General features: G+C 44.3%; 1 protein-coding gene across 1 annotated transcript in view; it reads left to right on the top strand.

Annotated features, from left to right (window-relative positions):
- The window catches only part of CFAP69 (cilia and flagella associated protein 69), a 62625-nt gene that overhangs the window by 18404 nt on the left and 26682 nt on the right, over positions 1 to 17539 (top strand). The window contains exons 17-22 of the mRNA XM_082194072.1: positions 500 to 692; positions 3670 to 3807; positions 4730 to 4806; positions 5112 to 5309; positions 5633 to 5719; positions 10381 to 10485. Coding sequence (XP_082050198.1) covers positions 500 to 692; positions 3670 to 3807; positions 4730 to 4806; positions 5112 to 5309; positions 5633 to 5719; positions 10381 to 10485 — 798 coding nt within the window. The remainder of the gene's footprint in view (positions 1 to 499; positions 693 to 3669; positions 3808 to 4729; positions 4807 to 5111; positions 5310 to 5632; positions 5720 to 10380; positions 10486 to 17539) is intronic.

Raw genomic sequence — 17539 nt, 5'->3', positions numbered from 1 at the left:
GGATTTAAAATTCTGCACCTGATAATCAGATTCCATTCAAAATATCACATCCCCAGAACTGGAGAAGACAAAGAGCCTAATAATTTCATACAACATTTAACAAGTATCGCTCAGACATTTTTCTGTCCATCCTAATACATTGTACACTTCAGCAAAGTCTGCCCTCTAAAATATTTGCTTCATGCTTTTACAGGTTTTATAATGGAAAAATAGGTAGTTAGTGTTGACAACTGAGCCCCAGTTCAAAGCTTTGTGGATCTCATGTACATATGTAACTAAGAGATGCCTGATTCCTTTTGCAACCCAGCTTTGCATGAATTCCTATTCATTCAAAGTATTCACTGACATTGAAGTGTGTGGGAGAAATCCATCTGTGCATTTGAATGCCTGTGTATTCATTGGGCCACTAGATCAGGGGTTTTTTATATATAATAATTGTGAAGGCAAAATTTCTTAGGGATTAGATTTAAAATTCTGTCCTTGTTTTTCTTCTGCAAAGTTAAATCAAAAGAATGTTTGCAATCTAATACTTGGGATATTAGTTGAATTTTGTGACAACCCTAAAACTGCTTCTCATATCAATACCTGGCGAGGAAAAAAAGACCAAACAGCAGCCAATTTATTAATAAAGTTATGGAGAGAAGAAGAGATTCAGATGGGAGTGAAACATGACGAAGTTGGGAGAATTGTTGGTAAGTATTAGATTGCCGAGTATTTTATATTATAGTAGATGTAAATTTAAGAGAATTACTGAAGTTTTAAGAAGAGCTGAATTTTTCTAAGCGTGATTATATACAGGAACACGGAGAGCGGGATAAGGGGAGGGCAGCTGTGCCAAACTCAGAGCTGGCAGGGTTTCCAGACTCTGAACTTTCATTAGAAAAAATAAATAAACCTCTAGCCGTTGTGGAACAAAAACTACAAAGCAAAATGGGCAGGCACTATGTTCCACAGTTACTTGTGGAATTAGTGGCCACAGAACAGGCCGCCCAGTAGCTGGCAGCCCAGGGGCACCAAGCAGCACCGCAATTTTTGTGCACAACCCCAGCCTGCACCCCCAGCGGGGGCCAGTTTTGCCAACCCCTAGGTACGTCTCTGTGTTTGAGTCTTTCTTGGTGTATGTGTCACACCATAATTTTTTCTAGATTGGGACAATGAAGAAAGTATTTTTTTCATTATGATGAAGGGGCTTTCTGGTTCATTCTGAAGTTGGGCTGCTTTTTGTTTGTGGTAGAGAAGGGGGTTGTTGCCCAGAGAAAATAATTTTGAAATTCAGGATTTAGCATAGCCATGATAAGACAGAAGCATGTTTACTCAGAAGAAAAAAAGGGGGGGAGCAGCAAAGAAAGGAGTTAATATGTATCTTATATAGAATTTAATGCAGAAAAAACACCCATTGTTTTAAAAATTTGCAAATGCAAATATAAATAAAATTGGTACATCTGCATTACAAGGGGAAGGGGTATTGTTGTTGAGAAAGCATGGGTAACATCAGTCCTGCAAATATCGCTATGCTAATACTGCCGAGTGGTGGTGTGAGACACAATAGTGCATGGCAACCCTGCAGTGTAGTCCAGTGTTGTTATCCAGTCAGGAAGGGGGCATTGCAGCATTGCATTGTAGCAGCAACATAGAGGAATGGTAATTGCTTTCTCCTCCCTGATGGAAAATGGTATACTTTTGTGGTTGGGTGGTACTTCTAGTATAAACACTTAAATGGGTATACTTATGTCAAGATGCACATCCTATTTTCTTAAAAGGACAGGTGTTTGGCCTGTGCTAATTGCTGTAGATATTATGAGGTTGAAATAAATAAATACATTGGTCACACAGTAGGAGAAAAAGAGCCCCTGTTCAGTCATGACTTGAAATACTTTATTCTGTTACTAGTTTTACCACTAGATGGCATTTGTCCCTTCAGCTGCAAATACCATCTATTATTACCGTAGTTTGTTTGATTGATTGATTGATTGATTGATTGATTGAGGTAGCTTTGCTTGGTAAATCTGTTTCACTCAATACCACTCTTTATGCATCTTATTTAAAAACTAAATTCATTTTCCCTAAACATAATTATCAGTTTCTTAGAAAATAACATTTGGTGTAAGTAAAAGTGAAACAATGTAATAAAGTCAGTACCGAGTATAGTAAACATTGTTTCCTAACCAGTGTTTTGTTCTCATTCTCCAACCAAATTAATGATTCTAGGTTTGAAGCCCAGTATTCATCTCAGAAAGCCCTCAATATAATTCATAAATTAAAACAAACACCATTGCCAAGTTTTGACTCATAGAAATATACATAAACACCCTCGTCATAATAGGGATGGAGTAGTCTGAAAACCAGTTATTACAAACAATTGTTGCTTTTGGGCTGCTGTGGAGAAATGTGGAGAGTTGTAACAATTTCTTCAATAAGTTTTGTATTTTTTTAAATGCTTGGGTCAGTCAAGTCAAGCGGACCAGGAGGTAATAATGCTGAGGAATAGAGGCTCTTATATATGAAATATTTTGTTGTTTGTCTGTGGTATTTATATATCACTTAAGCGTTCACATTTCTAAACAGCATACATAAAAATAAACCATACAGAGGATAAAATAATAAAAATTCACCATAAAACTGAACATAAACTCAAACAGTAGCCTAAAATGTATATTGGAATAAGAAAGACATTGACATGCACCTGAAGTTTGATATTGTTGTACGCTACCCCTGTATCTGAGCTGTGAAAGACTCCAGGGGTTTTCAGCACTTACCCAGGGTTTGGTTTCCTTAGAATGAAGGTCAGTGGAGACTGTTATATACATACTCGTTTAAAAAACTGAATGTCTCTATACATTTTAAAAGATAATACCTAAATGACATATAACAGAGTACTGTATTTTTTCATGTTTAACATGCCCCCATGTATAAGACGCCCCCTATTAAGAATTAAGAAAATGGGGGGATTGCAAAAAATCACTCACCCACCGCACCGACGATGGCAATCACGCACGTCACCACACCCACCAATCAGCTGCCCGCTCGCTGACAGCCGCCAATTGCCCGCCCAATTGCTGTAGCAACAGCCAATCGATAACAGCCCTTGCCACAGCCACCAATCACCTGCCCAATTGCCACAGAAAAACTGCTCACAGCAGCAACCAACCCCCCATTCCACCTCTGCACTATTCGTGTATAAGACGACCCTGTCGGGGGGTCGCCAGGAGGCAGGACAGGCCCCCAGGCAAATGACATATATGTGCCAGCCTGTCTCTCCCTTCTGTGTGCCGCTTAGGAGATCCATCAATCTTCTTCCCCGACGTGATTTCGTGACTCATGTCTTGGGACGTGAGCACACATTGACTTAGCAGAGTCAGCAACAGCAGAGCTAGGCTCAAGGTGTAAGTACTAAGCTACTTTATTATATACAAATCAGGACAAAGGGAAAGCATGGCTCCTCTCTTCTTCCTCAGAGAGAAGGGAAAACAAAAATACAACAGAACAGAACAGTGTAAAAACAACTTTCGCTCCCATGACTTCCAACAGAGTTGGAATGTAAATACAGACATGTGATAAGACATGTGTCTTATACACGAAAAAATACGGTACACTCTTTCAGTGAAAGTATTATAATTACTGGATATCTGATGATGAGTGGAACCTAACACTGAAATTTTCCCTCTGCAGATACAAAGAAGCCATTGGCTGGCAAGTTCCAAAGAAAGCAAGAAGTTACTCCAATGCCTGCCAGTTGTCCCACTATTGCTGTTATGGATGTTGCTGAAAACATGCGAGCAAAGATTTATTGTGTAATATGTAAATTAGGTAAAGGCCATGAACTTATTTCCTGCATTTTACGTATACTTTAATTTCTAAGAAGGTGGATATAATACAGTAAAACAATTTATGTCATTTAACCAAAGATAGCATGCATAAACAGAAGAATGAATACCATACTTTTCGCACCATAACACTCAGTTTCCCCCCCCCAAAAGGTAAAGGGAAATGTGTGTGTGCGTTATGGAGCGAATGCAGGCAGGAGGAGCCGCTCTTGCTGGCTGTTCGGCAGCCTCTCTTCCTCCACTTGGCCCGCTGGGAAGCCGGCAACAGCTGAGTGTTGGGAGACAGCCTCTCTTCCTCCTGTCTGCCTGCTCTATGGCTTTTTAGCGAGGTGGGAGAAAGGAGGCAGCTCGGAAGCCGGCAAGAGCTGCACGCAGCGTGTAAAAGCCAAGGTGGGGAAAGGGAGACAGCCTCTCTTTCTCAGTGTCTGCCTGCTCTATGGCTCTCCCTTACACAAATGTAAGCGGCTCTTACTCTGCTTTCTTTACAATGAGCCGGAAGGAGGGACAAAGAGGGCATCCCCTTCTGTCCCTCCCCCAGCACCTTGTTTATTAAATAGTTTAGTACAACATTTGATTCAGAATATTTTTTTTCTTGTTTTCCTCCTCTAAAAACGACGTGCATGTTATGGTTAGGTGTGTGTTATAGAGCGAAAAATATGGTAATCAGAGTTACAGACAAGTTTGGCAAGTTCATTTACGTCTGCAACTGCAGAACTAGGAAAAGAAAAATCTTGTATCTCCTTGTCAACTAGCTATTATGGCTGTCTAAGCCAGGAGCTTCCAATATTCATGGCAGGATCACATAGTTTTGCTAATGTGTCCACTTTGAAATTGCCTTGTGACAGTGTAAATCTCAAATAAGAAATAAGATTTCTCTAGAAGTAATTATTAATGCTTTATTTTAGGCTTTGAAAATTTGCCTGGCCTCTCTGCCAAGGATTTTGTTACACTTGCTATCATACGTAGATATCTTGACTTCAAGGTAAGCATTGTTTAATATGTGATTTGTTATTTATGGTTTTGTTTGTTAGAGCTAGTACAATTAAGAATCTGAAGCACTACACATGTACTCCTTTGCAGCCACAATGCAAGACACATTGTTAGAATTTAAAATGTCAGATTTTTGCCTGTGATTACACTTGGCTTCCTCTTTAAACTTAATGAATAAAAATAGATACTTGAACAGAGAGTCAAAAGTGGCTCTTTCTGGGTGCCCAAAAAGAGTTAGCTGTCCTTGGTATTGATAAATTACGTAGCTTTTTAAAAGTGCCATTTTTGTTAATAAAGGTAGGTGAAATCTGGAGTGAGATATATGCAGAACTTAAAAAAGAAAACATAAAACCCGTAACTCCTGACCATGAAGCACTGCAGGTTATTATGGAAGCATTTGAAAACGTTGGAAAGATGGTTATCTCTATCCAGACTGAAATGCTGGAAAGCCAACAATACCAGGAACTTCAAGAAGAAGAAAAAAGTTATGCCAAGGTAAGCAAAGAAGCAGCATGTGAGAGGGAACCATTTTTTAAAAGAAATAAACTCCCTTTCTTATAATGCATATTTATAAGAAGCGCTTTTTCTATAAAAACTAAGAAGTTATTGTCTCTCCTACAGAGTCTGTACTCGGAATACCATCTCCACTTTGGGGGATGGGGCTAATTGCAAACAAACTGTAGGGTGTAGTGATATTGGTGCCTACAGTGCAACCAGAGCTCTGCTCTGAACTACTTCCATATCTGAACTGTGCCACTAAAGACACTTTTGAAGAATGAGAGGTTTTAATTTTCTCCTTAATTTCTTTCACGCTCTAGATTCAATCCCTCCATAAGCAAAAGGAAATGGTCAGTAAGTCCTGGGAAAGTTTCTTGGCCCGGACATCAAATTATGAGGCTTTAAAGGTAAGGATATTGTGAATACAGCATTTGGGATTATTTTAGCTCCAATTAATATTTATTTTAAGCTATTAAATAGATATTTATTGTGGATCCTCTTTTCTATTTTGTATAATTTATATTTTCAGGATAAATAGATTAAACTTGAAAAATAAGAATAGGAAGGCTTGTACAAGCAGGATATGTGCCAAACAGATGTCTTAAATATGTTCAAAGAAATTCCTTCAGTTTCTCTTTCGACAGTGTGAGGTTGTTTAGTCACTTGTAAGGAAGGGGCATTTATGTACAATATACATTATGTACAATGTACTTGTTTGTATACTTAGTTAATTGCTAGTTCTTCATATTACTTTTACTCAGGGTGGATTGCATCACCATACTTGGAAAGAGACACTGTCTGAAATATCCCTATTTGTATAGTAAGCCTATTAATGTGTTAATGCTAAAAATTCAAAAGACAGTAAAAAGAGATATTTGACTTTGCCATGTCATTTATCCCTCACCCCCTTTTTGAAATTTTTATAGAAAGCGAAAAGGATTCAGGAAAAATCCATAGAAAATTCTAGAACGAAGGTAAAACCTTACAACGCAACATTCCATCCAACAACTGTAAGTGAATCCTTACAAATCTTAAATATGAATTTCAAAAATATAAAATGTTACAAAAGTATTATCTAAGGCTGAAAATTCTAAGAATGCATAATGTTTGTCTGTCTGTTTGTTTGTTTGTTTGTTTGTTTGTTTGTTTGTTTTCTTTACAGCAGAGCAAGTATTCCACTATTTGGGGATGGGGAAGTAGGCTGTATGCAAGATCCTTCTAACCCCTGGATACAAAAAGGGTTAAAAATATAAGCCAGGCTATCTTGCTGTTTAATGATTTTTAGGAATTGTTCAGAAAACTCTGTGTGTGTTTGAAAACCACTTTGTGCTGCAGTAGCACAAGGGAAAGGATGAGCAAGGGCTTTGGGTAATGCAGCTTTGGTACTGAGGCTTGCATCCTGGCTTAAACATGTTGAAAACCCATTATCTTGGGTATGCCAAGGATTGGGGACTGGATAAGTTGCTTTGGGATGCAGAACTGTAACAAGGAGTGTGCACCAAGGAGAAGGAGGAAGGCTTGAAGAGATCCTGATGAACTGGAAGCTTGCTTGAAAGGAATAAGCAGTTACCGTACTAGTCTAAGGTTAAAAGTGTAATAGCGTTTTCTTAATTGGTTTTTAATTATGCGTGTTCTAATGCCTTTGCTAACTTGTCTGTTATTTTTCTGCAGGGAAGCTGTATTTTGTTGTTTGTTTGTACCTTTCAGGACAGATTCTTGTTCTTTGGCGGGTAGTGTCGTGTGTTTGGTGGGGAGGAAGTAGGATGTTAGAAATGTATATCCAAGGTTGAAAATTCTGAGGATGCAAAACATTTGATTTTTCATTACAGCAACATCAAGTGTTTCACTATATTTTTATGAGTTTGGGGCAGAGGGAAGAAACAGACTGTATGTGAGATCCTTCTTAACCCCTGGATCCAGCAAGTGGTAAAATATAAGCTAGGCTTTCTTCCTGTGTTGAGGTGACAGCCTGAGTGATGGTCCTTTAAGGAAAACAAAAGAAAGGACTTCCGGGGAGGCGCCTCCGGCAATGGCTGGATTCCTCTGATTAAGAGGAATCAGCCCCGTGGAAATCTGGGTCTTGACGGCACGGCGAAGGCGGAGACCCGTTAAAAATCACAGGCGGGAGAAGCCTGTGAGCGTGGGATTCGGCGGGCACCTTTTGCACCTCCCCCACTCTCGGGGAAACCCGATTTCGGGGATCCGGAGCGATGTGAAGTGAGCGTCGCGGGGCTTCGAATCATCTGCTTCTTCCACGGAGCGAAGCCGCATAGCTGTTGTTGGAGAGCGCTCATTTTTTCCTGTGGACAATTTGACTCTAAAGTAACTACCCGTGAGTAGAGCTTAATCGGAAAAATTGGATTTTTTAAAAACGTCTAATTTGGTATCGAAACGGGGAAGGTTCAATACAGGAAGTCCGCCTTCCCCTTTTGTAAATAGACTGAAGCAATTGAGGCTGCAAGCTGAAGTATTGGAAAGCCTTCTGTAAAAACCAAATTTCCATAAGTAAAGAATATAATCCCCCCCTTGGAGGCAGGAGAAGGGGGGGGGAGTTGTGGACTGAGTTTGCCTGCGGAAGAGACCAAGAGAGGCAAAATACCACCGCTCGGACCCTGGGAACAGGTTGCTAGTAGGTCCAACGTTTGGTGGGATGTTTATTGACAGCGTTTGGATCGTTCATTGACAGCTAGCATAAGAGAAGATACATTGTTTCTACTGTCTCCAGCAGTGAAAGTAACTTTGAAATTAGTTTTGGGTCGTTTCAACTGTGCCTATAAGAGGATATTATGTATCAATACAAATAGAAACTGTTTCCCTCTAGTGGAAGTTCTTGAAACTGGCGGCTACATAAGATCTGGGCTGGGAAATTTCCAGCAGTAAGATAACACCCGTGAGACTGTGAGATTGACCTTGAATCTATTGAGTGTTATGGCAGATGGGAAAGACGGAATGTTGCCAGAAGAGGCCTTAGCGGTTGTATTAGTGAAAATAAATGACTCACTGAAACAACTTCATAAAAAAATTGACATGATAAATATGAAAGTGGATGCTGCAAATATTAAAACTGACTTAATGCTAGAAAGTTTAAATAACCTGGGACAAAAGGTGAATACTAATATAGAAACCACCCAGAAATTGATACAGGAATCTATCCTGATACAGCAAACTGCGGATGAAGTTAAGGAGAAAACTCTTGCTGCTGAAGTTAAAGTAATTCAACTGGAGAGAGTCCCATCCATTCAAGGACAACTTTATGAATTCAAGCTGACACTGGTTATGACTGAACTTAAAGAGAAACAGATGAAATTGAGGATCAGAGCTCTACCTGAGGAAAATGTGAATTTATTCAAGGGCAATTGTGAAGGACATTGGCTTGAAGAGAAGGGGGATTTGGAAACAGGGTTAAATTGGAAGTGGTTATTGTTGGGCCAAGTTGTTGTGGTGGGGATGAGGGTTGCTGTGATGTTGGGGATGCTGTTTTTGTTTCAAACATTGCAAGCTTTGGATGGGAGGGATTGTTTCAGGAGGTGGCAGAGGGTCGTCTCTAGATTTGTTTGGCAGCGCAGGAAGCCCCGAGTAAAACTTAAGATATTAACGGATGCTAAAGAAGGAGGTGGACTTGCCCTGCCAGACCCCTAAGTTTTGTTGTGAATCATCTGCTTTTTGCTGGCTGAGAGAATCGGCAGAATCCGAGACCAGGGAGAAGAGCTGGTGGAAGAAGACTGGAAGTTTAAAGAGTATTTATAGAAATATTGCAAAATTAATGAATGTTAGAACACAGTTGGAATGAAGTTATATGGCTTTAGCAGAAATGTTATAAGGAATTAAGTACAAATAGATCAATAGAGTATTAAAGGGAACAAAATAAGGTTAGAATGTGTTAAGATAATTATAGGATAGAAAACGGGAAGATGAAAAGGAATTGCTGAAATAATTAACTGATGTGGAATACAAAAAGGGAGGTGTGAGGAAGTCATGGAAATAAGTGAACGAAAGATTTGACATTGAAATTGTTTAATATGTTTTAAATGGTCTTTGTTTTGTTTTATTTGTCTTATGTGTTAGTTTTGTAGTGTGTTTGTATTGTATCGTGTTGTTTTTCGTTTGTTTTTTTGCTTTTCTGTTTGTAGTGTTTAAATTTAAATTTTTGGAAACTCAATAAATATTATTTTTAAAAAAAGGAAAACAAAAGAAAGGGGCTCTGTGTGAGACAACAAATAAGAAGCGCTTTTTCTATAAAAACTAAGAAGTTATTGTCTCTCCTACGGAGTCTGTACTCGGAATACCATCTCCACTTTGGGGGATGGGGCTAATTGCAAGCAAACTGTAGGGTGTAGTGATATTGGTGCCTACAGTGCAACCAGAGCTCTGCTCTGAACTACTTCCATATCTGAACTGTGCCACTAAAGACACTTTTGAAGAATGAGAGGTTTTAATTTTCTCCTTAATTTCTTTCACGCTCTAGATTAAATCCCTCCATAAGCAAAAGGTAATGGTCAGTAAGTCCTGGGAAAGTTTCTTTCAAAAGTCAAATTATGAGACTTTAAAGGTAAAGATATTGTGAATACTGCATTTGGGATTATTTTAGCTCCAATTAATATTTATTTTAAGCTATTAAATAGATATTTATTGTGGATCCTCTTTTCTATTTTGTATAATTTATATTTTCAGGATAAATAGATTAAACTTGAAAAATAAGAATAGGAAGGCTTGTACAAGCAGGATATGTGCCAAACAGATGTCTTAAATATGTTCAAAGAAATTCCTTCAGTTTCTCTTTCGACAGTGTGAGGTTGTTTAGTCACTTGTAAGGAAGGGGCATTTATGTACAATATACATTATGTACAATGTACTTGTTTGTATACTTAGTTAATTGCTAGTTCTTCATATTACTTTTACTCAGGGTGGATTGCATCACCATACTTGGAAAGAGACACTGTCTGAAATATCCCTATTTGTATAGTAAGCCTATTAATGTGTTAATGCTAAAAATTCAAAAGACAGTAAAAAGAGATATTTGACTTTGCCATGTCATTTATCCCTCACCCCCTTTTTGAAATTTTTATAGAAAGCGAAAAGGATTCAGGAAAAATCCATAGAAAATTCTAGAACGAAGGTAAAACCTTACAACGCAACATTCCATCCAACTGACATTAAAGGCCTAAATACAACTGTAAGTGAATCCTTACAAATCTTAAATATGAATTTCAAAAATATAAAATGTTACAAAAGTATTATCTAAGGCTGAAAATTCTAAGAATGCATAATGTTTGTCTGTCTGTTTGTTTGTTTGTTTGTTTGTTTGTTTTCTTTACAGCAGAGCAAGTATTCCACTATTTGGGGATGGGGAAGTAGGCTGTATGCAAGATCCTTCTAACCCCTGGATACAAAAAGGGTTAAAAATATAAGCCAGGCTATCTTGCTGTTTAATGATTTTTAGGAATTGTTCAGAAAACTCTGTGTGTGTTTGAAAACCACTTTGTGCTGCAGTAGCACAAGGGAAAGGATGAGCAAGGGCTTTGGGTAATGCAGCTTTGGTACTGAGGCTTGCATCCTGGCTTAAACATGTTGAAAACCCATTATCTTGGGTATGCCAAGGATTGGGGACTGGATAAGTTGCTTTGGGATGCAGAACTGTAACAAGGAGTGTGCACCAAGGAGAAGGAGGAAGGCTTGAAGAGATCCTGATGAACTGGAAGCTTGCTTGAAAGGAATAAGCAGTTACCGTACTAGTCTAAGGTTAAAAGTATAATGGCGTTTTCCTAATTGGTTTTTGATTATGCGTGTTCTAATGCCTTTGCTAACTTGTCTGTTATTTTTCTGCAGGGAAACTGTATTTTGTTGTTTGTTTGTACCTTTCAGGACAGATTCTTGTTCTTTGGCGGGTAGTGTCGTGTGTTTGGTGGGGAGGAAGTAGGATGTTAGAAATGTATATCCAAGTGTCAGGGAACTGCCATCGGAGGGACAGGTGGTGGAAGGGCTCACGGAGGTTCGGAGAGACCCAGCAGCTGAAGCAGGAACCAGCAGGGGGAGAGGTGGGTCTCTGAGGGAAAGCGAGCAAGAGGGAGGGCTCAGGGACACGTCCAGCGAGAACAGTGGGGAGGTTTCTGGACCTCCCATAGGGAGACCCACGCCTCGCCGGAAACTGTCACGCCGCGAGTCCAGAAGACGTGTTTCTGTTAAGGAGCTTTTATGTTGGAAGCGATTCCGAAAGCAACCACTGTCGGAATCTGCCAGTGACTAGAGGAGCCATGTCTGAGGGGCTCCGTCACAGACAGAGGTTTGTGGACTTGAACAAACTCTGAGGGACTACGATTTTACGCACAAGCAGCTGATCATCCCATCACAGCATTCCGACAGTCTCTGTAAGCAGCTTGTGCAGGAGAAGGCATCATCAGCAACCCAGCCGGAACCGGAGAAGCAGGAGCGGGAGCGAGTCCAAGCCTGGAAGAAAGGTACCGGGTGTTGGAGGTCCAGCTAGCGCTGCAGACGGCGAGGCTTGAGGAGAGGAGGGCTCAGGATGCAGACAAAAAGGGGAAAGCCACCCAGCTCACCAGAAAGGTACCAGGATTGGTGCAGAAGTTTGGGGGGGAGCCCAAGGACTATCATGCCTTTCGGACAGAGATGCAATATGCCCTCAATCTGCAGTTTGATGAATTCCCTGATGAGGAATCACGAGTGGCTTTCGTGATTGGGCATCTTGAAAAGGGGACGAGAGACTGGGTTAGACCCCTGATGGCAGCGAATAATGACGTCCTAAAGGACATGATGAAGTTCTTTCGTGCCATGGATCTGATGTTTTCCAGCGATATTGAGCAGGGAGTGGTGCGCAGACAGCTAATGGCTTGCAAACAGGGAAGCCGATATGTCCGTGAATACTGGACTGAGTTCACCATGCTGGTTCACAGATTGGGGTGGGACTTATCAGCGGAACCCATTCAAATGCTATTTGAAGAAGGGCTTGCTTCGGCTGTGAAAGACGAACTTTCCCGGGGTCCCAGGGCGGATTCTATGGACCAGCTGACCAAATCTGCGCTGACCATAGGAGCGTGCCAGGAGGTGAGAGCCTTGGAGAGGCGGGAAGGGAAGGGGGAACGTTGGAAGGAGTTCCGCATTCCAGACATTCCAGAGCCAACTTTCCCGCCGGCAGAGCCAATGGAAATCGGAACTGCGCGCGCGCGCACAGTTTCAAAGCCCAGTGAGGGGGGAAAGAAGGAGGGAAAAGGCGCCCGGAAATGCTATCTCTGCCAATAGCCAGGTCACTTTGCCAGAGTCTGCCCCCAGAGGAAGGAATGGCAAGGGATGGTGGGAGCTGTTGAGGGAAGAGAGGAAGAAATACCGGAGCAAGTAAAAGCCAACGCCTGGCTGCCACCGTCGGGGCACAGCAGCCAGGCCAAAGAGCAGTGAAAGTGCCCACGCCAGAACCTCCTAAACCCGCCCTAGTGATAGAAGTGTCGCTAGAGCTGCCAAACGGACACCCTCTAAAGATAAAGGCGCTGTTGGACTCAGGCAGCTCCTGCAATTTCATGAGCAAAGAGTTTGCAGCTGAACACCAGATACAGACGATCCCTTTAAGCAACCCCCTGCAGGTGACCACGATCGATGGCAGGGAGCTGTTGGGAGAAGTCAGCTTGCAGACCGTCCCAATGATAATGAAGGTGGCAAGGCACACCGAACTGATAGCGTTTAATGTGGCCACCTTGGGAGGGGCTCCCATTATTTTGGGGCTGAGCTGGCTAGCGTTACATGATCCGCTGGTGGGCTGGCATCAGAGAGTGGTTTCCTTTGGTTCAGCACATTGCTTAGAACACTGCAAAGAGGGAAAGGGTTCGGAAGGGGCCCAAGCCACCCTAGCAGGGACTGAAGTAACGGAGAAAGTGAAGGTACCACGACAATACGCAGATCTCAGCGACGTTTTCAGCGAAAGGGAAGCTGACCAACTACCCCCGCATAGACCCTTTAACTGTCAAATCAATTTACTCCCTGGGGCACAGCTCCCAGTAGGCAGGCTGTATGCCATGTCAGACAGGGAGATGTTAGAACTAAGGGAGTTCATTGACAAAAATCTGAAGAGGGGTTTCATCCGAGAGTCCAGAGCGGTGGGAGGCAGCCCAGTGTTTTTTGTGGATAAAAAAAACACGGACAAGCCGAGGCTGGTGTGTGACTTCAGGGCCTTGAACGCAGTGTCAGAACCAGTGGCCTTCCCTATGCCCAGGATTGACGACATTTTGACAAGGGTGCGGAAGGGAAAGATTTTTACAAAGCTGGACCTAAGGGGGGCGTACAACCTGATACGTATAAGGAAGGGGGATGAATGGAAAACCACCATGTTCACCCCTTTGGGGGCATTTGAATATTTAGTTATGCCCTTCGGCCTACAAGCAGGCTCTGCGTGCTTTCAATTGTTTATGAACCATGTACTGGGGCCTTTGCTTTACAAGAATTGTGTGGCCTTCCTAGATGACGTGTTGGTGTATTCTGAGAATGAGGAGCAGCATGTGAGAGACGTCAGAGAAGTGTTGAGCAGGCTGCAAGCCAACCAGCTGTGGGTGAAACTGGAGAAGTGTCAGTTTCATACCAAGGAGGTGGAATTCCTGGGGTATTGCCTGTCAGACAAGGGATTGGCCATGGATCCCGGCAAGGTCCAGGCAGTGCTGGAATGGAAAACACCCAAAACAAAGAAGGATGTGCAGAGGTTCCTAGGGTTTGGGAACTTCTATCGTAAGTTCATCCGAAACTTTGCCCACCTGACGGCGCCCATTACGGACTGTCTCAGCAGTAAGAAGAAATTTGTTTGGACTGAGGAGGCGGAGCGAGCATTTGAGGAACTAAAAAGGGCCTTCGCCTCTGAAGAACAGCTCCTGCATGTGGATTTATAAAAACCGATGAGAGTAGAAACTGACGCATCAGACAGAGCGATCGGGGCGGTGCTTCTGCAGCCAGGGAAGGAGGAGTCAGAGTGGAGACCGTGTGCCTTTTTTTCGCGAAAGCTGAACAAATCCGAGAGGAGCTACACGGTGTACGACCGAGAACTACTCGCCATTCATGAGGCTTTCCGGAGATGGAGGCACCTGCTAATTGGCACACAACATAAGGTGCAAGTGTGCACTGACCACAAGAACCTAGAGTATTGGAGAACGGCACGAGTGCTCAACCAACGGCAAGTGAGATGGGCCCAGGAGTTCTCCAAATTTAACTTTGAGATTTGTTACGTGCCAGGCCCAGAGAACATTAGGGCGGACGCTCTCTCACGCAAACCTGAATATTTGGAGGGGGAGGGAGCACCCGAAGAGAGACATGTCATTCCAGAGGACCGCTGGGTGTGTGGGGTGGCATTGGTGGGGCAAAGAGAACTGGTAGAGGGAACGGAAAATGATGAATACGCCCAGGACAAACTCAGGGGTCTCAGGAGGGAGGGAGACAAACCCGGAGGTTTTGAGGAGAGAAACGGGGCGTTGTATTACAAGGGAGCGCTGTATATACCTGAAGGAGAGTTGAGGGGGAAGGTACTCAAGCAGCTGCACGATAGCCCCACAGCGGGGCATTTTGGGCAACACAAAACCATGTGGCTGGTTACCAGGGAATTTTGGTGGCCCAAGGTAAGGGAAGATATGCGGGAGTATGTGAGAGGTTGTGACCAATGCCAGCGAGCCAAAGGGGAGAGGCGGGCGCCGGCGGGGTTATTAGAACCGCTACCCACACCTGAAAGACCATGGGAAGCAGTGTCAATAGATTTCATGACTGATCTGCCAAAGTCCAGAGGGAAAACAGCCATCATGGTTGTGGTAGACCTGTTAACCAAAATGGGCCACTTTATAGCCTGCTGTGCTGGCCCCGGGGGGGGGGGAGGTACTAATACCGTAGCCGAAGTTCAGTCCAGAGTCACTAGCAGGGTAGACGAACAATAGATGAGACGCGAGGTCCGAAACAGGGAGCCGGGCGGGGGAGCAGGAACGCTGGTAGGGCAGCAGCAGGAAGCCAGGCGGGTAACAGGAACACTGGTAGAGCAGAAGCAGGGAGCCAGGCGGGGAACAGGAACACTGGTGGGTCAGCAGTGGGCAGCCGGGCGAGGAACAGGAACACCGGAGAGTCAGGAGCAGGAAGCCGGGCGAGGAACAGGCACACCGGGAGTGCAGATCTAGGTCTGGGTAAAGCAGGTACTCCACAACGACGTTGCTCCCGCAACCTGGGACCGGGCTGCCTGACCTTTATCTTCTTCTAAGGCCGGGGGCGGTCCCGGCCCCCAGGAGCCCCGCCTCTCTTGGCCTTAAGGCGAGCACTCCTCCTGGGAGAGACCAGTTCCCTTCGCCTCTCTGCCCTAAGCCTCTGCAGTTCAGGAGAGGCCGATGGGTTACTGGGCCCCGGGGGAGGCTCACCTGTAGCCACTGAGTCCTCCAGCACCTCTGGGGCCAGAATGGCTTCACCTGGTGCCTGCCCCTGAGGATCTGGCACAGGTGCAGGCTCCTCAGCATCTAGGCCTTGCCCCAGTTCAGCCGGCCCTGGAGGCGGGGACTCCTGTGCCGGCTGGGATTCCTCCGGTTCACTCTCAGACTCGGAATCCCAGGCCATCACACCTGCTCACATGCTGTCACGGCAGAAGAAACAGCGAAATTGTTTGTAGAAAATGTGTTTAGGTTGCATGGCGCCCCCTTGAGGGTGACTTCAGACCGAGGGAAACAATTTACTTCCAGGTTCTGGAGGAAGCTCATGAGCTTACTGCATGTAGAGGTCAATTTTTCGACTGCCCGGCATCCTGAAACCAACGGGCAGGCGGAAAGAGCTAATGGCACCCTCCAGCAATATCTGAGGTGTTATGTCAATGACAGAGAGAATGATTGGGTGGAGAAGCTGGCGTTGGCGGAATTTGCCTACAACAATGCGGAGAATGTGTCCACAGGGATGAGCCCCTTTTTGGCTAATTACGGGTGCCATCCCAGGGCTTTCCCAGGGGGGGAAGGGGAGAGATGGAGCGTCCCGGCTGCCGAACAGTTTGTAGAAGAAATGGAAGCGATCCATCGTCAGCTCCAACTCAACTTAGACAGGGCCAAGGAGGAGTATAAGAGGCAGGCAGACAAAAACAGAAGGGAAGGTGAAACCATTAGGGTGGGGGACCAGGTGTGGCTGTCAACCCAAGGGTTACCATTCAAAGGGGGTTGTAAGAAGTTAAGACCCAAAAGATTGGGCCCATTTGAAGTCACGCAACAGGTCAACCCAGTGGCTTTCAGACTCCGGTTACCGAACCACATGAAGCTGCACCCAGTTTTCCACAGGTCGTTGCTGTCACCGTATAAAGGGGACAGAGAAGGGAGGTTCACACGGGGACCAGCAATGGAGGAAAGGGAACACAGCAGCCATGTGGCGGAGATCCTCGATTCCAGGTGGAAGGGAGATCAAGTGGAGTATTTGGTAATGTGGGAAGGGGAACCGGAGTCGGAAAACACCTAGGTCATGGCAGAGGATGTCAATGACGAGGTCTTAATAGAAACTTTTCATCAGAGGTTCCCACGTAAACCTCAGCCTGTAGCGAGGTTCCGGAGGGAATACTTTGCAACCACAGATGAGGAAGAGGAGTTGGAGGGGTTCACAGATTCCGAGGAGGAGGAGGATTCAGTGACCCGGAACGGCAACCGATGGAGGGAAATGTTCGAGACGTCTGAAGATGAAGAGGATTCTTTTCGGGGTTTTACCTCCTCACCGCCCAGAGGAGAGGGAATGGGAGGGGGTGACAGGGGCCCTGGAGGGGAGGTGGATGTCAGGGAACTGCCATCGGAGGGACAGGTGGTGGAAGGGCTCACGGAGGTTGGGAGAGACCCAGCAGCTGAAGCAGGAACCAGCAGGGGGAGAGGTGGGTCTCTGAGGGAAAGCGAGCAAGAGGGAGGGCTCAGGGACATGTCCAGTGAGAACAGTGGGGAGGTTTCTGGACCTCCCATAGGGAGACCCACGCCTCGCCGGAAACTGTCACGCCACGAGTCCAGAAGACGTGTTTCCGTTAAGGAGCTTTTATGTTGGAAGCGATTCCGAAAGCAACCACTGTCGGAATCTGCCAGTGACTAGAGGAGCCATGTCTGAGGGGCTCCGTCACAGACAGAGGTTTGTGGACTTGAACAAACTCTGAGGGACTACGATTTTACGCACAAGCAGCTGATCATCCCATCACACCAAGGTTGAAAATTCTGAGGATGCAAAACATTTGATTTTTCATTACAGCAACATCAAGTGTTTCACTA

This window comes from Podarcis vaucheri (genome assembly GCF_965113315.1).
Source record: "Podarcis vaucheri genome assembly, chromosome: 12".
In the NCBI taxonomy this organism is placed as follows: domain Eukaryota; kingdom Metazoa; phylum Chordata; class Lepidosauria; order Squamata; family Lacertidae; genus Podarcis; species Podarcis vaucheri.
Note: the sequence above shows the minus strand (reverse complement) of the source record. Positions and strands in the feature narration are given on the sequence as shown.